Below are 24,720 nucleotides of genomic sequence, written 5' to 3'. Positions count from 1 at the left end.
GAGCACCCCCGCCCTAAGGGAGGGCGTGAAACTGGACGGGCCTGGTGTAATTCTCACCAAGGAATGGGAGAGATGCTGGGGCATCCCTGGGAGCGTTGGTGGGTTCGAACTTCCCCAGGTCACCAGCTAAAGTGACCTCGCTCAGTTCGGTCTCGAAGGGGGGAGAGATGTGACGAAGTGGGACTGTTCTTAATGTTTCTCTGGGGGTTTCTGGGTTGCTCCAGGAGCTCTCAAGGGAACACGCTGACGTCCAAAGTCCCTACCGCCTGTCGCAGGTGGTTGTCTTTCTCGCTGCCACCACCTTGCACCTTTGATGACTAGCTATGTGGGGAGGAGGGGAGTGCGGGGCAGTGGGGGTCGGGGTAGGGGTGGGGGCTATGTAAGGAGGATGGGGATGCAGGGGCTGTGGGGGTGGCTGTATGAGGGGTGGGCGGTTGTGGGGGGGCAGGGAGGTCTGTGGGGATGGGTAGTGGCAGGGGCTATTTAAGAAGCATGGGAGTGCGGGGGCTGTGGGGGAGGTGGGCTATATGAGGGGTGGGGGGGTTGTGGGTGGGCAGGGAGGTCTGGGGGTTCAGGGGCTGAGGGGGATGGGTAGTGGTGGGGGCTATGTAAGGAGGATGGGGGTGCGGGGGCTGTGGGGGAGGGGGGCTATGTGAGGTCTGGGGGGGCAGGGCTTGAGGGGGATGGGTAGTGGCAGGGGCTATGTAAGGAGGATGGGAGTGTGGGGGCTGTGGAGGAGGGGGGCTATGTGAGGTGTGGGGGGCTGGGGAGGTCTGTGGGGAGGGGGTGTGTGGGGGATGCGGTGGGGGACTATGTGGGGAGTGTGGGGTGCGGAGGTTGTGGGGGAAGGGGCAGGGGCTATGTGGGGAGGGATTTGGGAGTTATGGGGGGGAGGGGCTGTGGGGGATGCGGTAGGGTGGGGGTTGTGGGGAGTGTGGGGTGCAGAGGGAGGAGGGGGTGCGGGGCTGTGAGGAGGGGGGTTATGTGGGGAGTGTGGAGTGCGGCGGTTGTGGGGGAAGGGGCAGGGGCTATGTGGGGAGGGATTTGGGGTTGTGGGGGGCAGGGGCTGTGAGGGATGGGGTAGGGTGGGGGCTGTGGGGAGGAGGGGGTGCGGGGCTGTGGGGAGGTGGGCTATGTGGGGAGTGTGGGGTGCGGCGGTTGTGGGGGAAGGGGCAGGGGCTATGTGGGGAGGGGTTTGGGGGTCATGCGGGGCAGGCGCTGTGGGGGATGGGGTAGGGTGGGGGCTGTGGGGAGGAGGGCGTGTGGAGGGAGGAGGGGGTGTGGAGCTGTGGGGATGGGGGCTATATGAGGAGTGTGGGGTGCAGAGGTTGTGGGGGAAGGGGCAGGGGCTATGTGGGGAGGGGTTTGGGGTTGTGGGGATCAGGGGCTATGTGGGGAGGGGTTAGGGGGTTGTGGGGGGCAGGGGCTGTGGGGGATGGGGTAGAGTGGGGGCTGTGGGGAGGAGGGGGTGCGGGGCTGTGGGGAGGGGGTCTATGTGGGGAGTTTGGGGTGCGGCGGTTGTGGGGGAAGGGGCAGGGGCTATGTGGGGAGGGATTTGGGGTTGTGGGGGGCAGGGGCCGTGGGGGATGGGGTAGGGTGGGGGCTGTGGGGAGGAGGAGGTGCGGGGCTGTGGGGAGGGGGGTCTATGTGGGGAGTTTGGGGTGCGGCGGTTGTGGGGGAAGGGGCAGGGGCTATGTGGGGAGGGATTTGGGGTTGTGGGAGGCAGGAGCTGTGGGGGATGGGGTAGGGTGGGGGCTGTGGGAAGTGTGGGGTGCAGAGGGAGGAGGGGGTGCGGGGCTGTGAGGAGGGGGGCTATGTGGGGACTGTGGGGTACGGAGGTTGTGGGGGAAGCAGCAGGGGCCATGTGGGGAGGGGTTTGGGTGTTGTGGGGGGCAGGGGTTGTGGGGGGCAGGGGCTGTGGGGGATGGGGTAGGGTGGGGGCTGTGGGGAGGAGGAGGTGCGGGGCTGTGGGGAGGGGGGCTATGTGAGGAGTGTGGAGTGCGGAGGATGTGGGGGAAGCAGCAGGGGCTATGTGGGGAGGGGTTTGGGGGTTGTGCGTGGTAGGCGCTGTGGGGGATGGGGTAGGTGTGACGAACTGGGCCTGTTCTCACTGTGGTCTGTGGATGCTGACAGGGGAGTGTGCTGGAAGCAGGCTGGAGAGATGGCTGGGAGGCAGAGATGGCTCTGACCTCCCAAGGGGGGCTGGGCTGGGATGCCCGGGGACCCCAAGATGGACCTAACTGAGGGGGTCCCTGTTGTCAGTGCCTGCAAGACCTGTCTTGGACTGTATTCCTGTCATCCAAATAAACCTTCTGCTTTACTGGCTGGCTGAGAGTCATGGTGAATCGCAGGGAGCCAGGGGTGCAGGGCCCTGAGTCCCCCAATACTCCGTGACAACTGGTGGCAGCGGTGGGATCTACTGCACCCCGTGGACGGCGCTTCCTGCAGTAAGTGACTGGGGGCAGTAAAACGAAGGGGGATTGACGGGGACCAGGCCTGCTGAAGAGGGGGAGAGAGACGGTTATTACCCCTGGGAGTGTGTGACCAGCGAGAAGGACTTTTGCAGTAACAGGGTCCCCCGGGGGGATCGCAGCGAGTGGTCCCAGGGGCGGAGGAGTCTGCAGCTCGACCCTGGCAGAGAGGTGGTGACCTCGAGAAGGGCTGGCACACTAGGGGTCCCCCTGGGAACTGTGGGGAGCTGTGAGCACACAGGCTGGTGAGTGGCCAGCAGGAAGATGTATGCCAAGCGGCTTAAGAGCGACCTGGTGGAGCTGTGCAAGCAGAGGCGGCTGTGCGTTGGGAGGCTCACCAAAGAACAGCTCATTGCCCGGCTGGAGGCGGAAGATCGCGCGAATGAACTGATCCCTGTGTCTCAGGGAAGCAGCCTGGCAAATGCAGCGCAGGCACCAGTGTCTGTCCCAGCTGGGAGTGGTCAGCCGGCTGCTGAGGGCTTCCCGAGACCCCTCCTTCCTATGCCTAGGGGAAGGGTGGGGAGGAGCCCAGCAAATACCGAAGGCGCCGTGACCCCCCCGGCCAGCAGGGGGTCCCCCCGGCGAAGCCCGCCGGCCAGCAGAGGATCCTCCCGGCGACGTTCGGCATCCGGGGAGCGGAATTGGCTGGAATGGGAGAAAGAGCTAAAACTGAGAGAGCTGGAGGATCGTGAACGACAGAGACAGCATGAACGGGAGGAGAAAGAGAGACAGCATCAGCGTGAAGAGAGACAGAGACAGCATGAACGGGAGGAGAATGAGAGACAGCATCAGCGTGAACGGGAGGAGAAAGAGAGACAGCGTCAGCATGAACTGGAACTGGCGAGATTGAAGGGCAGCAAACCCCCGGCTGCGGTGAGTGAGGGGGGACCCAGGACTGCACGGGGCTTTGATAAGTGCATCATGGCCCCATACAAGGAGGGGGAGGACATGGATGACTTCCTGGAGGCCTTTGAGACGGCCTGCGAGCTGCACCGGGTGGACCCCGCGGACAGACTCCGGGTCCTTACCCCCTTACTGGACCCCAAATCCGTGGCATTGTACCGCCAACTGGGAGAGGCAGAGAAAGGGGACTACGAACTATTCAAAAAGGCCCTGCTACGAGAGTTTGGGCTGACTCCTGAGATGTACCGGGAAAGGTTCCGGAGTCAAGATAAAACCCCTGAGATCTCCTATTTGCAACTAGCCGTCCGCATGGAAAGATACGCCAGCAAGTGGGCTGGTGGGGCCCAGACGAAGGAGGACCTGATTAAACTGCTGGTACTGGAGCAACTGTATGGGCGGTGCCCATCCGACCTGAGGCTGTGGTTGGTGGACAGAAAGCCAGAGAACCCGCGACAGGCAGGCCGGCTGGCCGATGAGTTCGTAAAGAGCCGGTCAGGAGATAAAAGGGAGGAGTCCCAAAGGAGCAATCCCACCACAACGCAGAGAGAGAGTCACCATGGGACCTCCCCGTGGGAAAATACAGAAAAACCCCATCAGAGGGGAACATCCGGCATCAGGACCATCCGACCCACTCAAGGGGTCCCATGGGACATGGGCTGCTACCACTGTGGCCAAAAGGGCCACATACGGGCCCAGTGCCCCAGGCTCAGGGACAGACTGAGCAGGCCGAACCCACAGAGGGTTGACTGGGTAGAGACCCAGCCCGGCGAGAGGCAGCATTCCCAGGGAAGGGGGGCTGGCAGAGTACCACCTGCTAAGGAGGGAGGAGAGCCCCAGGCTAGCTTCTCTGGGGGGCCAGATGCCCCGGATTCAAAGTTCTCCGTTTACAGGGTTGGCGCGGGGCTGTCCCTGCGGAGCGAGTGCCTTGTTCCCCTGGAGGTGGATGGGAAGAAAGTTTATGGTTACTGGGACACGGGCGCAGAGGTGACACTGGCCCGGCCCGAGGTGGTGGCCCCAGATCGGGTGGTGCCCAACACCTTCCTGACCCTGACCGGGGTGGGCGGGACCCCGTTCAAGGTTCCCGTAGCGAGGGTACACCTGAAATGGGGGGCCAAGGAGGGCCCCAAGGACGTGGGAGTGCACCACCATTTGCCCACTGAGGTGTTGATGGGGGGGGACCTAGAGGACTGGCCAAGCAGCCCCCAGACCGCCTTAGTTGTGACCCGCGGTCAGAGCCGGCGAGGGGCACTGCGCCCTGGCCTCGGGGGGGGTGCCTTGCCTGAGGCGCAGGACCCTAACCTGGTGGGGAGGGAACGCCCAGGGACACGGCTCAGGGAGGCTGCAGCTTCAGGCCCAGCGGGCGAGGAAGAGCAGGTGGCCATCCCCGTCCCAGCTGCTGAGTTCCAGGCCGAGTTACAGAGAGATCCCTCCTTGCGGAAGATAAGGGACCTGGCCGACCTCAATGCGGTACAGACCATGGGACGAGGTGGCCGGAAAAGGTTCCTGTGGGAGAAGGGGTTCCTGTACCGAGAATGGGCTCCCGCAGGGAAAATGGAGTCAGGGGGGAGCAGGAGGCAGCTGGTGGTACCCCAGAAGTATCGCCGCCAGCTGCTGTGCCGGGCCCATGACATTCCCCTCGCAGGGCACCAGGGAACCTGGCGGACCCAGCAGAGGCTGCTACGGAGCTTTTACTGGCCTGGGGTCTTTGTTACTGTCCGACAGTACTGCGGATCCTGTGACCTCTGTCAGAGGGGGAGGAAGGCCTGGGACAAGGGGAAAACAGCTTTAGGACCCTTGCCCAGCATAGAGGAGCCTTTCCGGAGGGTGGCCAAGGTAAAAAGGGCGGCTCTGAACCAAGAGAGCCCAAAGCACAGACCTCCAGACTGGAGCACTGGGAGAAGACCACAGCCCAGTTGGAGCCCCAGAGGTATGGGGGTGGGAAAAGGGCACAGGCCGCATAAACCTTCCCACATGCGAACTGCGAGTGCCATCAAGCACCCCAACCTAAGGGGGGGCGTGAAACTGGAGGGGCCTGGTGTAATTCTCACCAAGGAATGGGAGGGATGCGGGGGCATCCATGGGAGCGGGGGTAGGTTCGAACTTCCCCGGGTCACTGGCTAAAGTGACCCTGCTCAGTTCGGTCTCGAAGGGGGGAGAGATGTGACGAACTGGGCCTGTTCTCACTGTGGTCTGTGGATGCTGACAGGGGAGTGTGCTGGAAGCAGGCTGGAGAGATGGCTGGGAGGCAGAGATGGCTCTGACCTCCCAAGGGGGGCTGGGCTGGGATGCCCGGGGACCCCAAGATGGACCTAACTGAGGGGGTCCCTGTTGTCAGTGCCTGCAAGACCTGTCTTGGACTGTATTCCTGTCATCCAAATAAACCTTCTGCTTTACTGGCTGGCTGAGAGTCATGGTGAATCGCAGGGAGCCAGGGGTGCAGGGCCCTGAGTCCCCCAATACTCCGTGACAGTAGGATGGGGGCTGTGGGGAGGAGGGGGTGTGGAAGGAGCAGGGGGTGTGGAGCTGTGGGGATGGGGGCTATATGAGGAGTGTGGGGTGCAGAGGTTGTGGGGGAAGGTGCAGGGGCTATGTGGGGAGGGGTTTGGGGGTTGTGCGTGGTAGGCGCTGTGGGGGATGGGGTAGGGTGGGGGCTGTGGGGAGGAGCGGGTGTGGAAGGAGCAGGGGGTGTGGAGCTGTGGGGATGGGGGCTATATGAGGAGTGTGGGGTGCAGAGGTTGTGGGGGAAGGTGCAGGGGCTATGTGGGGAGGGGTTTGGGGGTTGTGGGGGGCAGGGGCTGTGGGGGATGGGGTAGGGTGGGGGCTGTGGGGAGGAGGGGGTGCGGGGCTGTGTGGAGGGGGGCTATGTGGGGAGTGTGGGGTGCGGCGGTTGTGGGGGAAGGGGCAGGGGCTATGTGGGGAGGGATTTGGGGTTGTGGGGGGCAGGGGCTGTGGGGGATGGGGTAGGGTGGGGGCTGCGGGGAGGAGGGGGTGCGGGGCTGTGGGGAGGGGGGCTGTGTGGGGTGCGGCGGTTGTGGGGGAAGGGGCAGGGGCTATGTGGGGAGGGATTTGGGGTTGTGGGGGGCAGGGGCTGTGGGGGATGGGGTAGGGTGGGGGCTGAGGGGAGGAGGGGGTGCGGGGCTGTGGGGAGGGGGGCTGTGTGGGGTGCGGCGGTTGTGGGGGAAGGGGCAGGAGCTATGTGGGGAGGGGTTTGGGAGTTGTGGGGGGCAGGGGCTGTGGGGGATGGGGTAGGGTGGGGGCTGTGGGGAGGAGGGGGTGCGGGGCTGTGTGGAGGGGGGCTATGTGGGGAGTGTGGGGTGCGGCGGTTGTGGGGGAAGGGGCAGGGGCTATGTGGGGAGGGATTTGGGGTTGTGGGGGGCAGGGGCTGTGGGGGATGGGGTAGGGTGGGGGCTGCGGGGAGGAGGGGGTGCGGGGCTGTGGGGAGGGGGGCTGTGTGGGGTGCGGTGGTTGTGGGGGAAGGGGCAGGGGCTATGTGGGGAGGGATTTGGGGTTGTGGGGGGCAGGGGCTGTGGGGGATGGGGTAGGGTGGGGGCTGCGGGGAGGAGGGGGTGCGGGGCTGTGGGGAGGGGGGCTGTGTGGGGTGCGGCGGTTGTGGGGGAAGGGGCAGGGGCTATGTGGGGAGGGATTTGGGGTTGTGGGGGGCAGGGGCTGTGGGGGATGGGGTAGGGTGGGGGCTGCGGGGAGGAGGGGGTGCGGGGCTGTGGGGAGGGGGGCTGTGTGGGGTGCGGCGGTTGTGGGGGAAGGGGCAGGAGCTATGTGGGGAGGGGTTTGGGAGTTGTGGGGGGCAGGGGCTGTGGGGGATGGGGTAGGGTGGGGGCTGCGGGGAGGAGGGGGTGCGGGGCTGTGGGGAGGGGGGCTGTGTGGGGTGCGGCGGTTGTGGGGGAAGGGGCAGGGGCTATGTGGGGAGGGATTTGGGGTTGTGGGGGCCAGAGGCTATGTGGGGAAGGGTTTGGGGTTGTGGGGGGCAGGGGCTATGTGGGGAGAGGTTAGGAGGTTGTGGGGGGCAGGGGCTGTGGGGGATGGGGAAGGGTGGGGGGCTGTGGGGAGGAGGGGGTGTGGAGCTGTGGGGATGGGGGCTATATGAGGAGTGTGGAGTGCAGCGGTTGTGGGGGAAGGGGCAGGGGCTATGTGGGGAGGGGTTAGGGGGTTGTGGGGGACGGGGTAGGGTGGGGGCTGTGGGGAGGAGGGGGTGCGGAGGGAGGAGGGGGCGCTGGGGGAGGAGTGGGAGGGGGGCTATAGGGGATGGGGTAGGGTGTGGGCTGTGGGGAGGAGGGGGTGTGGAGGTAGGAGGGAGTGCGGGGCTGTGGGGAGGGGGGCTATGTGGGGAGGGGTTTGGGGGTTGTGCGGGGCAGACGCTGTGGGGGATGGGGTAGGGTGGGGGCTGTGGGGAGGAGGGGGTGCGGAGGGAGGAGGGGGTGCCGGGGGAGGGGGCTGTGGGGGAGGAGGGGGTGCAGAGGGAGGAGGGGGTGCCGGGGGAGGGGGCTGCGGGGAGGAGGGGGTGCGGGGCTGTGGGGAGGGGGGCTGTGTGGGGTGCGGCGGTTGTGGGGGAAGGGGCAGGGGCTATGTGGGGAGGGATTTGGGGTTGTGGGGGGCAGGGGCTGTGGGGGATGGGGTAGGGTGGGGGCTGAGGGGAGGAGGGGGTGCGGGGCTGTGGGGAGGGGGGCTGTGTGGGGTGCGGCGGTTGTGGGGGAAGGGGCAGGAGCTATGTGGGGAGGGGTTTGGGAGTTGTGGGGGGCAGGGGCTGTGGGGGATGGGGTAGGGTGGGGGCTGTGGGGAGGAGGGGGTGCGGGGCTGTGTGGAGGGGGGCTATGTGGGGAGTGTGGGGTGCGGCGGTTGTGGGGGAAGGGGCAGGGGCTATGTGGGGAGGGATTTGGGGTTGTGGGGGGCAGGGGCTGTGGGGGATGGGGTAGGGTGGGGGCTGCGGGGAGGAGGGGGTGCGGGGCTGTGGGGAGGGGGGCTGTGTGGGGTGCGGTGGTTGTGGGGGAAGGGGCAGGGGCTATGTGGGGAGGGATTTGGGGTTGTGGGGGGCAGGGGCTGTGGGGGATGGGGTAGGGTGGGGGCTGCGGGGAGGAGGGGGTGCGGGGCTGTGGGGAGGGGGGCTGTGTGGGGTGCGGCGGTTGTGGGGGAAGGGGCAGGGGCTATGTGGGGAGGGATTTGGGGTTGTGGGGGGCAGGGGCTGTGGGGGATGGGGTAGGGTGGGGGCTGCGGGGAGGAGGGGGTGCGGGGCTGTGGGGAGGGGGGCTGTGTGGGGTGCGGCGGTTGTGGGGGAAGGGGCAGGAGCTATGTGGGGAGGGGTTTGGGAGTTGTGGGGGGCAGGGGCTGTGGGGGATGGGGTAGGGTGGGGGCTGCGGGGAGGAGGGGGTGCGGGGCTGTGGGGAGGGGGGCTGTGTGGGGTGCGGCGGTTGTGGGGGAAGGGGCAGGGGCTATGTGGGGAGGGATTTGGGGTTGTGGGGGCCAGAGGCTATGTGGGGAAGGGTTTGGGGTTGTGGGGGGCAGGGGCTATGTGGGGAGAGGTTAGGAGGTTGTGGGGGGCAGGGGCTGTGGGGGATGGGGAAGGGTGGGGGGCTGTGGGGAGGAGGGGGTGTGGAGCTGTGGGGATGGGGGCTATATGAGGAGTGTGGAGTGCAGCGGTTGTGGGGGAAGGGGCAGGGGCTATGTGGGGAGGGGTTAGGGGGTTGTGGGGGACGGAGTAGGGTGGGGGCTGTGGGGAGGAGGGGGTGCGGAGGGAGGAGGGGGCGCTGGGGGAGGAGTGGGAGGGGGGCTATAGGGGATGGGGTAGGGTGTGGGCTGTGGGGAGGAGGGGGTGTGGAGGTAGGAGGGAGTGCGGGGCTGTGGGGAGGGGGGCTATGTGGGGAGGGGTTTGGGGGTTGTGCGGGGCAGACGCTGTGGGGGATGGGGTAGGGTGGGGGCTGTGGGGAGGAGGGGGTGCGGAGGGAGGAGGGGGTGCCGGGGGAGGGGGCTGTGGGGGAGGAGGGGGTGCAGAGGGAGGAGGGGGCTATGTGGGGAGTATGGGGTGCGGCGGTTGTGGGGGAAGGGGCAGGAGCTATGTGGGGAGGGGTTTGGGGGTTGTGGGGGGCAGGCGCTGAGGGGGATGGGGTAGGGTGGGGTCTGTGGGGAGGAGGGGGTGCGGAGGGAGGAGGGGGAGGGGGGCTGCCGGGGGAGGAGGAGGCGCGGGGCTGTGGGGGGAGGAGGGGGAGGGGGGTTATGGGGGGAGGAGGGGGTGTGGAGGGAGGAGGGGGAGGGGGGTTATGGGGGGAGGAGGGGGTGCGGAGGGAGGAGTGGGAGGGGGGCTATGGGGGATGGGGTAGGGAGGGGGCTATGCGGGGAGGAGGGGGTGCGGAGGGAGGACGGGGAGGGGGCTGTGGGGGGGCCCGGCCCGGCCGTTGCGGCGGTGGTTGCCATGGCTCCGGGATGGGGGGGGGCAGGCCCGCTCCCCGGAGGGGGGGCAGCGGCGCATGCGCGGTGCGGCCCCTCCCGCAGAGCCCGGCTCGGTGCAGACGCAGGAGAGCAGCGGCCGGAGTGACCCGGCGGCCTGAGCGCGGTGAGTGCGGGGCCCGGCCCCGGCCCCGGGCACAGCCCCCGCCCCCTGCCCCGGGCACAGCCCCCACCCCCTGCCCCGGCCCCTCGCCAGCCGCGGCCTCCCCGAGCCCGCGGGGCCCTGGGGGCGGGACACGAGCTGCGGGGGGCGGGGGGTGACCTGCGTTCCGAGGGGTGCGGGGGGGGGCCGCTGTCGGAGGAGATGGGGGTGACAGGCTGGGGGCTGGGGCAGGGCCCCGCTGTCGGAGGAGATGTGGGGTGACAGGCTGGGGGCTGGGGCAGGGCCCCGCTGCCGGAGGAGATGTGGGGTGACGGGGCTGGGGCAGGGCCCCGCTGCTGGAGGAGATGAGGGGTGACAGGCTGGGGGCTGGGCAGGGCCCCGCTGCTGGAGGAGATGGGGGTGACAGGCTGGGGGCTGGGCCCCGCTGCCGGAGGAGATGTGGGGTGACAGGCTGGGGCAGGGCCCCGCTGCTGGAGGAGATGAGGGGTGACAGGCTGGGGGCTGGGCCCCGCTGCCGGAGGAGATGTGGGGTGACAGGCTGGGGGCTGGGCCCCGCTGCCGGAGGAGATGAGGGGTGACAGGCTGGGGCAGGGCCCCGCTGCTGGAGGAGATGGGGGTGACAGGCTGGGGGCTGGGCAGGGCCCCGCTGCTGGAGGAGATGGGGGTGACAGGCTGGGGGCTGGGCAGGCCCCGCTGCCGGAGGAGATGGGGGTGACAGCGCTGGGGCAGGGCCCCGCTGCTGGAGGAGATGAGGGGTGACAGGCTGGGGGCTGGGCAGGCCCCACTGCCGGAGGAGATGTGGGGTGACAGGCTGGGGCAGGGCCCCACTGCTGGAGGAGATGTGGGGTGACAGGCTGTGGGCTGGGGCAGGGCCCCGCTGCTGGAGGAGATGTGGGGTGACAGGCTGGGTGGGTGTGGGGTGGCTGGTGCTGATGGCGGGGTGCAGGACCATGCATCTCTTTGCCGGCTGCGTGTGGTGGGCATTGCCCCGAGTGGCTCCTCACACCCAGGGTATTTCCCTGCTGTGCGGGGTAAAGGCTCTTGCTGGTACCCAGCTGACAGGGAGCGGTCTGAGCCCCTCCACACTGTGGCCCGAGCGCACCTGTGCCAGCCCATCCCACCGTGGGATTTTTAGTTTTGTGACAGAACTGAAGGTTCAGTGTAGCTGTCGCTTTTTGGTAGCTGTCCGTCCGCTGGGGGTGGATTAAACCCTTCTTGTTCCTGATGTAAACGTAGGCGTGATCCACTGGGCTTTGGCCAGGCTGTCCGATGTGTACGTGCTCAGCGACAGAGCCGGAAAAGTCTCTGATCACTTTACTGCTTTTGAGATTAGAGCCTTGGACTCCAAGACTGAGTGTAAACCTATTCTGTGCTGTATGGATGAGTGGGAAAACCTCCTCCGAGAGAGTAATCGTCTAGACACTCACTCCCCGTGCGAAGGGCCTGCTGCTGCCAGGAGCTAGAGAGCTGAAAAGCCAGCAGATGCCAGCCTCTTAGTTTCTGTGATATTTTACCTACTATAAATTGCTTTGTATGCACATTTCCCATACCCCAGGGATCCCTGACCCTTCTCCTACCAAGGGCTACGTCTGCAACTCGCCAAGAGCCCTAGGGCGGCGTGGAACTTGCAGATACCCTCGCCTTTAATATGGAGGAGCAGACAACTAAGACTACATGTCCCAGCATGCTTGGGATGTTTTGTTCTGAGAGCTCGTATGGGTGTGGGGCAATGCATACTGGGATCTGTAGTCTTTATGGCCACCAGCTAAAGATGAAGGTGGCGATGGACCATTCGGTCTGCCCCAGCAGAGGCACATGGAGATCTGAATTCAGGGCTGTAGCTCTGTGGTGGATGGTGAAGCAGGAGGTGGTGGAAGTGTATCGGGAACCCTGAGGAATGACTTGGTGAGCGCGGAGAAGAGAAAGCCGGACAAGCAGCAGAAAGCGTCTCTTTGTGCTCCTGCCTTTGGAGAAGCAGTGGTGGTTGGGGGAGAAATGCACACAGTATGGGGCAGCTTAGCGCTGTGATGGGAAGTGCAAGAAGATGGTTTTGCAGAACTGGTAGTTGCCATCGGTGAACAATGGCCATAGAACATGAATGTATGCAATTCAAATCCACTCTTGGATTAGAGGCTTTTCTGAGATATGGCTGAAAGAGTAAAGAGCAGTTCCTAACTTAAACCGGCTGGGCTACTGCAGATGTCACAGTGTATTTGGTGCAGTGGCTGTGCTTATGGGGCTGTAGACAAACACGCCGGGTCCCAAAGGAGCTTACCGATATAACAGGGTTATGGTGGTGGGGATCAGCAGGGATAGAGGAGAGAGGCATCAGTGAAGCTCAGGTCTCTGCATTTCTAATGTTGCCGTCACTCAAAATGAAGGATCACCTAGGAAAGGAACTAAACTCTTGTCCCCATTATCAGGGTTCTGTCTCACTGGGATCAGGCTTGGAGAAGCTTTGCTTGGCCCCTCTGTTAACTGCGCAGTTGCCTGCTTAGAGAAGAGTCGTGTGCTAGGCCTTAAAATGGTCAGGTGCTGGCTCCTCCTGGTCCCTGGGGGTGGGGAATTCCACAGCCCTGTGCTGTGACATCCTCGCCCTGCAACAGTGTGCACGCGGAAGTGTGGTCACCGAGGTAAACAGGTCTGGAATTGGATGAGGGGAAGTCAGAGCAGCACCCTGGTGTGAAGTGCTCACCTCCACCCTTCCCCAGTTCCTAGGGCTCAGGGTGTAATCTTCTGTGGGTTTGCTGGGCCTTTTACCAGTGGAAGAGCCGTACACAGTAATATCCTTACCCTCTATTAATTATCAGTTACCAAAACAGAATGCGCACGCTACTCATACAATGCTCCCCACTCCCCATAAGGCAGATGAACTTTTCCTGCTGGCCAGTCAGGATCCGGTCGTCCGAGGGCTCCAGCTTCTGCACGGTGTGGTTGGCAGGGTGTTGAGGTCTGGCAGCTCTGATCTTGGAGCTGTGTCCTGGAATTGTTCCCAAAGAACTTCCTTTTGGACCCCAGTTTATATGGTGAAACCTGAGTCCTGCTTAGCTGTACCTTCACCAATCATAGTAAACTAAAGTCCTGCCAAACAGTATTTTTCACCCATCCTAGCCCATTATGAAACAGTTCTTTACCCAATCAGACCCCACCACCTTAGCTGATTTACCCCTTACAGAATTAGTTATGCAACAGGCAGAACCAGACAGAGACCCTACAGATCAACAATCGAGAAGTAGGGACCATAAAGGCAAAACAATAGAAGTAGAGATTTCACAATCACAGCTGTTAAGTGGTTCCTTGCCAGGCAGAATGCCATCAAACAAAGTTTTCTTTAACCATCTTAAGCTCTGTTTCTGGCTCTGGGGGTGGTGGGCACTGTGAGGACAGGAGCCCCCAGGACAGTTTTGGTGCAATGAATGGAAGGTGAGGCTGTGACTCTCTGCAGGTTAGCTCAGGGCCGCTCTCTTTCAGTCTGGCTGCTGTTTTTACTGCAGAAGAAGGTGGGATGATTGCAAATCTCTGCCTTCTTGTTTCCAAGCGATTTCTCACCAGCTTTAGACTTCTTATAAATCTGGCCAGTAAAGACGGAGGTACCGACTGTACTCTGAAAGTGTACTTTGCAGCGATCGCTCCACCTGCGTGAGTGGGATTGTTTCTTTCCCGTTACCCTCCATGCCAGGGCCAGTAAGCAGACTTTGCTGTCCCTTTTTCTGACTGCCCTGTAAGGCTGTGTTAGTCTGCTTCAGAATCAGTGGAAGGTAAGAGGATCAGAATGCACTCGACATTAATATTTCAGAGGATATTGTGTAGGGTAATTATGTCTGAGTAGGCGAGTCCAAGAACATAGTCACTAAATGAACCCTGTGGGGTGTCATCCAGAGTCATCAGTTTTCTGCCTGGACTCTCTAATAGATACTAAATGGTACTTAGTTTACTCAAGACCAGAGGACTGTGAGTAACTCCAGTGAGATCTAACCAGGCTGACAACCAGACATCAACGATTCGATGTCTAGTTGGCAGCCGGTATCAAGCAGAGTGCCCCAGGAATCAGTCCTGGGGCCGGTTTTGTTCCTCATCTTCATTAATGATCTGGAGGATGGTGTGGACTGCACTCTCAGCAAGTTTGCAGATGACACTAAGCTGGGGGGAGAGGTAGATACGCTGGAGGGTAGGGATAGACAAATTGGAGGATTGGGCCAAAAGAAATCTAATGAGGTTCAACAAGGACAAGTGCAAAGTCCTGCACTTTGGACGGAAGAATCCCATGGACTGCTGCAGGCTGGGGACCAACTGGCTAAGTGGCAGTTCTTCAGAAAAGGACCTGGGGATTACAGTGGATGAGAAGCTGGATATGAGTCAGCAGTGTGCCCTTGTTGCCAAGAAGGCTAATGGCATATTGGGCTGCATTAGTAGGAGCATTGCCAGCAGATGAAGGGAAGCGATTATTACCCTCTATTTGGCACTGGTAACGCCATATCTGGAGTATTGCATCCAGTTTTGGGCCCCCCACTACAGAAAGGATGTGGACAAACTGGAGAGAGTCCAGTGGAGGGCAACGAAAATTATTGGAGGCCTGGGACACATGACTTAGGAGGAGAGGCTGAGGGAACTGGGCTTATTTAGTCTGCAGAAGAGAAGAATGAGGGGGGATTTGATAGCTGCTTCCAACTATCTGAAAGGGGGTTCCAAAGAGGATGGATCTAGACTGTTCTCAGTGGTGGCAGATGACAGAACAAGGAGCAATGGTCTCAAATTGCAGTGGGGGAGGTCTAGGTTGGATATTGGGAAACACTATTTCACTAGGAGGGTGGTGAAGCACTGGAATGGGTTACCTAGGGAGGTGGTGGAATCTCCTTCCTTAGAGGTTTTTAAGGCCCGGCTTGACAAAGCCCTGGCTGGGATGACTTAGTTGGGATTAGGTCCTGCTTTGAGCAGCGGGTTGGACTAGTTACCTCCTGAGGTCCCTTCCAACCCTGATATTCTATGATTCTAGGTGAATGGGCACCATGATGGCAAATGCACTTCGATGAAGATTAATGCAAATAAATGCGTAGCAGAGAGAAACTGAAGCTGCTCATACATTACAGGGTTTTAAATTAACAATCAGCTCCGCAAAGGGACCTGGGCGTCCCCGAAAACCTTTGCTTAAATTGTGGCTATGTGCAGAAGAGCACGCGAGGTGTCAGGCGGCGTAAGGAACAGGGTGGAGGCTGTAGTAATGCAGTTTTGTGGTGTGTGCAGAACAGCCCATCTCACACAGGGTCCTGCAGACTGGACGGGGCTCAGAGAAGAGTGATAAGAATGATGAAAGGCTTGAAAAAAACCTCGGGGATAGTTACCTTGGAAAGGAGAAGAATGAGGGGGGATGTGATAAAAGTATTGTGCTGACCAATATTGTCTCACGGTTTCCTTGTGCTCCCCCATCTGTCTGTCTGTCTCCCTCTGGTGTCTCTTGTCTGGTACTTAGAGTGTCAGCTCCTTGGGGCAGGGCCCATCTTTGTGCTCTGTATTTGTCCAGCGCCTGGCGCGAAGGGGTTCTGCTCTGTGAGTAGGGTAGGGTGACCAGTCAGCAAATGTGAAAGATCGGGACAGGGGGTGGGGGGTAATAGGAGCCCATATAAGAAAAAGACCCCAAAATTGGGACTGTCCCTATAAAATCGGGACATCTGGTCACCCTAGAGTAGGTCACCCCTAGGCGCTATTGCAGTACAAAACCGCAGCGATGCTATGATAACAACACTAATAATACGATGAATGGTCTGGAGAAGGGACATCAGGAATTTCTGTCGGGCAACTCCTGTGTTCCTGGGGGAGACCTAATGTGGGGGCAGCTTATCCCACATCTTACGACAGGGTTCTTACACCTTCCTCTGTAGCCTCTGGTGCTGGCCACTGTCAAAGACGGGCCTCGAGGCTGCTCCACTTTGGCAGTTCCTGTGCTCCTAGGATATATTCAGGTAGGGAAGGCTGATCTCAGACAGATCTGTAAAGAAAACCCTCCATACAAGAGCCTGTTGCCCAGGAGGGAAGTCTGATGTCATGTGTTGATCTGTCCCGCTGGCACAGAGCACTCCGTTGTTGTTATGTACAGCATCTTCACACAAACATTGGCATTCTGTGGGAGGGAGGGGAGGGAAGGGAGAAAAGAGAGGGGTTTTCAGCTGAGGGTTGAAGCGAGCAAGAAAATCTGAGGTGGGAGAGAGCAAGTGAGGCAGTTCAAGGCTTCCGAGGAGAAGGCTCTTGCACCAACAGCAGCTGGGTTGTGTGAAGAGCTGGAGGAGACAGCTGGTAGAAGAGCAGAGAGAAACAAGCTCTCAAGGGTTTAAAACCAAGGAAGGCAGGTGTGAATGGGGGCCAGCGGAGGCAGGTGGGGATGCACTTCTCTATATTTGTGCTAGTGCTGTCTCATCTCAGGGGTAGCCTGGAGGTGCTGGGATACTTCGGAGCTAGGCACCTTACCAGCACCCTGGCAGGCAGGAGAGAGGACCCATTGGAAGGAAATGGAGAGATCTGGGCAAGCCCTGGGATAAGATAAAGGAATTCTCAGCTCTGGCAGGTGAGCAGGGGTCTTGCCAATGGGGATTAAGCATGTGGGCATCAAAACAATTCCTCCTGGTTTTCTAGTCACTGTTCCACCCTGGTCTGACTTCTGGCCACGCGAACTGTCCAGGCTAATTCATCTGACTTTCCAGTCTTTGTTTACTCATCATTTTAACAAGCATCATAGAGATGGTCCTAGAACGGGGTGGACAAACTATGGCCCGCAGGCTGGATGCGGCCTGTGAGCCGTTTTAAGCCAGCCCGTGAGCTCCCGCTGAGGAGCGGGGTCCGGGGCTTGCCCCGTTCTGGCGCTCCAGGCGGGGCGCCAGGTCGGGGGCTGCACCACGTGGCTCCTGGAAGCAGGCCGCTCCACATGTAGGAGCTGGAGACGGGACATGGCACTGCTTCTGGGAGCCGCTTGAGGTAAGTGCCGCCTGGAGCCAGCCTCTCCCCCATGCCCCAACCCTGATCCCCCTCCCGGTCTCCAACCCTTGATTCCAGCCCGGAGCATCCGCCTGCACTCCAAACCTCTCATCCCTAGCCTCACCCCAGAGCCTGCACCCCCAGCTGGAACCTGCACCCCTTCCCGCACCCCTGCCCCAATCTCCTTCCCGCCCTCCGAATCCCTCGGTCCCAGCCCAGAGCACCCTCCCTACACCCCAAACTCCTCATCCCCAGCCCCCCCCCCCGAGCCCTCACCCCCTGCTGCACCTCCACCCCAATTTTGTGAGCATTCATGGCCTGCCATGCAGTTTCTAGTGTCCAAAACGCGTGCCCACTCCTGTCATAGAATAGAAGACCTGCTATAAGCCTTTGTAGTTAATGATTCCTCCCAGCAGGTGTTCCTGCATGATTACTCTGGAGTTGGATGGGGCCACCCAGCTGCTGTTTGTTTGTTCACCTCTATGACAAGTCAGGAGAAACATGCAAAGTCACTGAGATCACAACTTATTGCAGTGAGTTTGTTGGCGTGCTACAGCAAGCAGGGCCAGGGCTGAAATATGAAACTGATTCCCACTCATACATGCATAAGCAAATCTCGCTTGGCTGTAATCTGTACTGCTTAGTTATGGTCGGGGAGAAACGTTGGCAGATTCTTCAGGTTTTTTTCCTTGGTTAATTGCCACAGGTTATCCACACACTGATTGCCCGGCTTCTGGTGGAAAATAATTCAGAGCAAGTAACAACCAGGATGAAAAGTTGATAATGAGGTTTTGGCAGCAGTCCTGGCTGTTTTGCCTTTAACACTGAATAAACAAGTCCAACGTTGTGACTGATTTCATTCTTCTCCTGCCTTTTTTTTTTGGCTGGACTGTGTTTGTTTAAAACTGCATGCGTAACGTTTGTGACATTTGCTTTTGTTATACATGAAGTATTTGCAGTTGTTTTGTCTTCTTCTGCGTCTAATTGGGGATCTTCATTAGGAGTTGAGCTAATAACCTCCAGAGACTCTTGTGGAAAGAGGTCAGGACTGTGCAGTGATTCTCTGAATAAAAACATATCCAAGCATTGTTTAACGATTGGTCATGAATTAAACAACATTCAGCAGTTCAACCATAAAAATGCCAGGGAAGCTAAATTCCAGCTTTGCCTTGCAAGCGTTTCTGGTGAGGAAGCGGGAGGCTTCTGTGGACAGTTTCAGAATAGAGTGCTGGGAGTGAGAAGAGACCTTTGGACATCTTTCCTTGATGGCCTTGGCAGCATGTCTGGGAAAATCCATCTCTGCTCTGAAAAGGGAACGCGACCGTTGCAAATTCCCTCTGCTCTTCACATGCTTCGACATTTGCTTTTCCTGGTGTTCCTTAATTTCCTTTGTGTCTAGAGTGCTGATGTCCTTCAAGGCAGTCTGGACAGAGGAGTGACGGTGTAAAAATAGCATCGCACCTGGCAGGCTTTGCACAGCGCTGCTCCTGCCTGTGTCTCAGGTCTCGGTTCTTCCGTCCCCCATCTCATGTTGGCATGAGTGAGCTGGTGTTTGATACTTTACTGACCCAGCCAGTCCCTGCAGGTCTGAACATTGAATTGTGCTTGGCTTTGATCTAGAAATACCAAGTCTTGTCATCTGTCTGAGCCCGCAGTCGGAGGAGTGGGTGTATTGAATCTTTAACAAAATGCTCTTCTCTCCCAAGCATTTGGCAGGAGTTTGAGTTAAATAGGTGTTAACAAAAACAAACAAGAAAACAGTCTGACTAAATCTCTTCTCCTTTCCGCTGTCGGATTTCAGGCTCTGGGCATGTGGGTAGGTTCTGAGAGCTACACCTTTTTAAAAAGCCAAAGAAGACATTTTTGAGGGAAAGAGGGGACTGGACTTTCAGGTCACATTCGTCAATTGCGAACACTCCCCTGTGTTTTCCTTTTCAGGTACCTTTGTGGAGGTGGGGATTTGCCCATTCACGTAGATGAGGTGATGGCCCTGAAGCCCATTTAAATGTCACCCCCTAATGGTTTTGTTGGTGATCTGTTTCCCAGAATCATCTACTCTGGGACTGTGGCAGGAGCCAGAGTCTCGCCCCTGCCTCCCTCACTGCTCTGTGTGTCTTCCTCCCACTCCTGCCTTCACACCTTATTCCTGAGCTCGGAGAGGACGGGAGCCAAACACCCTTGTGAGAGTTGCTTCTTCTGTGGGTTGTGCCCTCAGTAAGAGCTGTTGTCACACTCGTCCTCCAACCCAGGCCCATCCCCTGGCCCCAGCCTCTGGTCTCGATTGTTTTGTCTGTGAGCTCTTGGGGGCAGAGAGTGTCACCCCCTCTATTTTGTACAGCACCAAGCACACAGCCAGGGACATGTGCTCAGTTCTGGGCATGACATTAATGGAAGACAGAGCCAAGCTCTAGCCAAACCCCTGATTTTGCAGGGTGTGAGGGGGGGAGCTGGGGTGACGGCTGTGCCCATGGATGGGGCTGCATGGGGAGGAGTGAGTTCTGGAGGAGACAAAGTGAGCAGTCGTGAGAGAAGTGCTGCAGAGGCACCGGGAGGAGGAGGAGGATGGCAGAGGCAGGCAGAGCTGCCCTATGGAGAACGCAGCAAGTGAGGAGAAACTTGAACCAAATGTGGTGTGAGCTGGGACACCAGTACGTAGACTGACTGGGGAGACGTGGTCAGAACAGCGCGTGCGGGGGAGGATGGATCTTGGCAAATTCAGAGCAAGCCCAGCTCCAGAGGGCTCATTTGGCAAGAAGCTGCCTGGTGCGACATGCCCGACGGGCCTAGGCAGCTGTTTGCTCTCACTGGACATGGTACTTGGGAAGGGCTCTGCAGTGAGCATGGGGCTGTGAACGCAGCCCAGGCAGCTGCGGTTCTGTACCGGGGAATGCTGTCTTTCACTAGGACCAGGAGCCGAGCACCTGGGCGGGGAGGAGGCAGAAAGATGGGCCTGGACAACTTAGTGCTGGAATTCTGTGACCCTGCTGGGGCCCAAAGGGTTCACGAGCCACAGGATTGCTTGTAAATGCATCTGGCCTTACTCAGAGGGACTTTGGTAGTGTTGCGACTGACAGCCTGACCTGGGCAGGGTCTGGCTCGTGCCATCCAGAGGTGTAAGAGTGGAGTTTGGAAAACATCCTGAACATTTAAAAAAAGCCTGCAGTGACTGTTCAAGGGGAAGCGTTCAGTAACCGTCCAAGCATCAGCTTAGCCTTGGGGCGGGGAAGGGCTGCCCGTCTCTGATCCTCGCGCACAGCTTGTTGTACAAACGCTCTCAGCTGGGATTGGTGCAGACTGTTGAGTTTTCTTCCATTAAATGCTAGCAGCGCGCCTAGTGCTGGAGTAGCCGCTGGTGCTACGTACAGGCCTCAAGCTGTCTCTTGGTGGCTGGGAATGAACTTGGAGCCAAGTCATGGGTGCTATTGAAGAACGTTTTATAGCGCGTTCTCTGAAATATTGCAGTTGCACGTGACCCTGCTGTCTACACCTAGTCAAACGGCCTTTGACTTTGGATTTTTTTACAAGCTACGAGTCAGGGGAGACACGTATTTCCTGTGGTTGTTTCTCCGACGCTGGTAAGGGGAGCATGCGGAAAGTGGGGAATGGGATGGGTTTGAGTACATTTGTCAGTTTCAGCCACAGAGGTAAGTGGGAAATATTGCTTTTCTAGGGAATGTTGGTGCTCGTACGTGTGTTAACCATCTGTGGCTGGTTCCATGGGTGGCAGAGAAGGACACTGGGCTGGGCTAGCTTTCATTTCAGCTTGCCAGTCTGGGTGCTTTTCCCAGAAATGGATCAGTCTCCTTAAAGCGGAGTGTATTTTAAGTTTACTGAAGCAAGATTATCCCATTCCATGTTACAGGGAAAAATCACAGCCATGTGGAATCATGCCAGGTAGGGCAATTACAGGATGGGTTTGTCTTGGGAGGGATGCAGATACCACCCTAAGTGCTGGCTGGATGGCAGGCAAGAAATAACTGAGTGGCTTTTTCGGTTGTACCTTTTACATCTGCACAACAAGCTTGTCACCAGTTTAAGCCCCAGATGCATCCTACCTTGAAGCTCTTCCACTGGGCTGGGCAGAATCCAGATTCATTGTCCTGATTTGTTTTTCTTGGCTCCCACTCGCTGCGCTTTTGTTGAAGGCACACGCTTGTAGAGCCCCATGCAGTGTTTTCTGCGGCAGCAGGTAACAAGTCTAACCAGCCCTGCCCACGCAGGGAGGCTCTGCCGGATCTGGCCCAGGTCCTGTAGTTTCGTGAAACATTGCGTTGTACCTGAAGTGGCGGATTCTGGTTCATGAGACAGTTTGTGTTCTATAGTGTGTGAGATTTTGAAGGCAACATTAAACCAAGGCCCTGCTCTGTGTGGACGTTGGGCTGCTCTCAGAAGAGCAGTGGTTTGCCTTGGCATCCCCTGCAGTGTGGTGGGATCCAGTGTCCCTCCCGCCCCTGGGCTTAGAGAAGGCAGGCTTGCCCAGAAGCACATTCAACCTTTAGTTTGGTATTTCTTGGCTCTTATGTGGGCAGCCTTCGCTCTTCCCCCCCGTGCATGTGCAATGTGAGACAGCCTCTCCGCACAGGAGCGGGCACCTTTTTCTTCAGAGTCCCTCTGGCCTCGGCACTGAGCCTCAACGCATGTGGACGTGCAGAGAAATGCCTCATACGTGCACGCTACCAAAAGGACACTGAGGGATTGTGCAAGGAATGAGAAATTCCACTTGATTTCATGGAGACAAGATGGATGAGGCCAGAGTGTCACGAGAAGCACCTTTCCCAGACCTGAGGAAGAGCTCTGTGTTAGCTCGAAAGCTTGTCTCTCTTATCAATAGATATTGGTCCAATAAAAGATATTCCCTCCCCCACCTCGTCTGTCTAATATCCTAGGACTGACCCGGCTACAACACTGCGTCTTCTATCTCATACTCACCTGTACACGGTGCCAGTGGCATAGATTCATAGATTATAGGACTGGAAGGGACCTCGAGAGGTCATCGAGTCCAGTCCCCTGCCCGCATGGCAGGACCAAATACTGTCTAGACCATCCCTGATAGACATTTATCTAACCTACTCCTAAATATCTCCAGAGATGGAGATTCCACAACCTCCCTAGGCAATTTATTCCAGTGTTTAACCACCCTGACAGTTAGGAACTTTTTCCTAATGTCCAACCTAGACCTCCCTTGCTGCAGTTTAAACCCATTGTTTCTGGTTCTATCCTTAGAGGCTAAGGTGAACAAGTTCTCTCCCTCCTCCTTATGACACCCTTTTAGATACCTGAAAACTGCTATCATGTCCCCTCTCAGTCTTCTCTTTTCCAAACTAAACAAACCCAATTCTTTCAGCCTTCCTTCATAGGTCATGTTCTCAAGACCTGTAAATATTCTTGTTGCTCTTCTTTGGACCCTTTCCAATTTCTCCACATCTTTTTTAAAATGCGGCACCCAGAACTGGACACAATACTCCAGCTGAGGCCTAACCAGCGCAGAGTAGAGCGGAAGAATGACTTCTCGTGTCTTGCTCACAACACACCTGTTAATACATCCCAGAATCATGTTTGCTTTTTTTGCAACAGCATCACACTGTTGACTGATATTTAGCTTGTGGTCCACTATAACCCCTAGATCCCTTTCTGCATGCTGGGAAAGGTAGTGAAAAACCCATTGCCGTAACAGAAAGCAGTGACTGCTTGTGCAAAGTGCGTTGTAAACCTCTGTAATCTACCTACTCCAAAGTCTCTCTTTGGGCGGCCGGTCAATGACCGGGTTCCTCTCGCTGCCTGCTGACGGGCTGCAGCTGGGTTGTTTTTTAAGTTGCACAATGGCGACTGTATGTATATCAGTCTCTTCCTGCTTGGAAGTGGCGTAAGTTTCTCTTTAGATTTTCAAAAAAAATATTGTGCTCAACTGAGACCCAAGGTGGAAAATGTAATCTGGAAAGTTAAACATTTGACACAGTTATAAGCTACTGAAAGAAGCTCTGTGGATTGTGTAGTCCTTAAGAAACTGATCTCCAGGTGTCACCACCTGTAACCAGAGAGAGAGACCCCCTCCAAGTTATCCCCACCCCCTCTGGATTTCCCAGGTCCAGCCCATCCTCTGTGTGACTGTTTCTTATACACTGATCCTATGCTCAATCCCCTAGTGAGGAAGTCCTCCACAGGGCTGGGGCCCTGACTGTACACTCCTTAGAATGGGCACTGCCTGGGTTTGTTTTGTCGAATTTCAAGCAGGTCATTGGTGCAGAATAGCAATGATGAATTTGAAACTAGGCACCCAGTGTATGAAAGAAAACTGCAGCTCATGGCTGATAAAGGAATATTTTATTTTATCCTGAAGCACTTCAGAGCACTTAGATTTATACTTCTACAGGTCCTCAGAAATGCAGCCACCTCTGGGGTGGAGAGAGCCATCCAGATGACAGCCAGCATACTGGTCAGCATAGGGAGGTAAAACTGAGCAAAGGATAGCAGGCCACAAGACTGTTACGACGAGAGCTTCGTTCCAGTAACGATGTCACGTTTCTGTCTCATTGTGTTGTAATAACCCTCCACTCTTACATCCATGGATCGCTGTGTGTTTTATTAATGTGACTACGTACAGCACCTAGCACAATAAATAGGGCCCTGATCTCGGTTGGGGCCCTAGGGACTATCATCCTACAAATGATACGTCTTTCTGTTTTTACTAGTAATGTGGCGTCTCCCTGCCGGGCGAGCCTGCTGCCCAAGGGACCTAGCGGGGCTCTGGTGTGAGTGTCCTAGGTGGGGTTTCTGTCTGAGTTAAGCAGTAAGCTCTCTGGGCAGGAGCAGTAAGGCAGAGTGGGATGGGTGCTTCTCAGGCTCTGGAGTAAACAGGGCATTCTCTGGGCGGCTATGGGTGAGGTTTGGGAATAGGGTAGGCCCCACCCAGCTAATGAGACTTCAGTGCAAGGACAGAGGCTGGTGTTCTGGGTTTCCTGCTCTGCTTTGGGAGGGGTTGAGCTGCTCTGGTATTTGCAGAGGGCTCTGCGGGGACGACTCTCGGAGGAGGGTTCTGCATGTGTTATGCAATCTGCACTATGTTGTCTGCGGCGGAAGTGTCTGGCAATCATTGGTCATCAACCGTGCCATCCTTCCATCCCTCTCTGGGGGCCTGGGCATTAAGGCAGCAGATCCCTTGGTGGCTGTTAGCTGCAGGGAGCTGTGCTGTGCTGGCATGTGAATGTGGACTGCTGAGTTGGAGTAGATGGGCTGCCCACGCTCTGCAGCTAGGAGCCATGCGGGGCAGACATCAGGGTCTGCACTTCTCAGCAGCTCCATTCTGTGTCAAGCCGCTCACCTTTAATATGGAGGGGTGGCCTGCTGCCACTACAAATCCCAGCATCCCCTGCTCCGTCTCGAGCCAGATGGAGGCTGCTTGGCTCGAGACGGAGCATGGCTTTCTGGGATCTGTAGTCTCAGTGGGCAGCAAGCAGAGGGCTGGGGGCAGGATTTTGACTACCCCTGGAGTAAATCATGTGTCGACGGCATGTGAGGAACCGTGGAAGGTATGAATTTGTGAGGTGCTTGTCTCCTGCTTGTGCACAAGTTCTAATAGCCGCTGAGCAGATCAGACTGGCTGGCTGTGATTAGTTGGATTCTCTTTGCATCCTGCAGCTAACTGTTTGTGTTCAAAATAGGCAGGTCTGAGCACGCTAGAGGGGTGGGATTATTACAGCGTCACGCACCTTGGGTGTAGCAAGGGGCATGAGGCCACAGCGTCTTCTGCACCGGGTGAGTGGCAACATCCTCTGCGTGGGGTTAGAACATTGTATTGGGTAATAAGCTCCGACCTGTGCGTCTGTGATC

General features: G+C 58.3%; 2 protein-coding genes across 3 annotated transcripts in view; both read left to right on the top strand.

Annotated features, from left to right (window-relative positions):
- The first annotated feature begins 2,140 nt into the window (after window positions 1–2,140).
- On the top strand, window positions 2,141–24,705 carry LOC135982111 (uncharacterized). Its single transcript, XM_065587352.1, has 2 exons — window positions 2,141–5,843; window positions 15,291–24,705. The coding sequence occupies exon 1, from the start codon at window positions 2,736–2,738 to the stop codon at window positions 5,493–5,495; it is 2,760 nt and encodes a 919-aa protein (XP_065443424.1). The 5' UTR covers window positions 2,141–2,735; the 3' UTR covers window positions 5,496–5,843; window positions 15,291–24,705.
- The window catches only part of MAPRE3 (microtubule associated protein RP/EB family member 3), a 69,716-nt gene continuing 54,787 nt past the window's right edge, over window positions 9,792–24,720 (top strand). For both annotated transcript variants that reach the window (XM_065587355.1, XM_065587353.1), the window contains exon 1: window positions 9,792–9,933. The gene's annotated coding sequence lies outside the window, so the exon portion shown is untranslated. The remainder of the gene's footprint in view (window positions 9,934–24,720) is intronic.

This window comes from Chrysemys picta, chromosome 3 (genome assembly GCF_011386835.1).
Source record: "Chrysemys picta bellii isolate R12L10 chromosome 3, ASM1138683v2, whole genome shotgun sequence".
In the NCBI taxonomy this organism is placed as follows: domain Eukaryota; kingdom Metazoa; phylum Chordata; order Testudines; family Emydidae; genus Chrysemys; species Chrysemys picta.
Note: the sequence above shows the minus strand (reverse complement) of the source record. Positions and strands in the feature narration are given on the sequence as shown.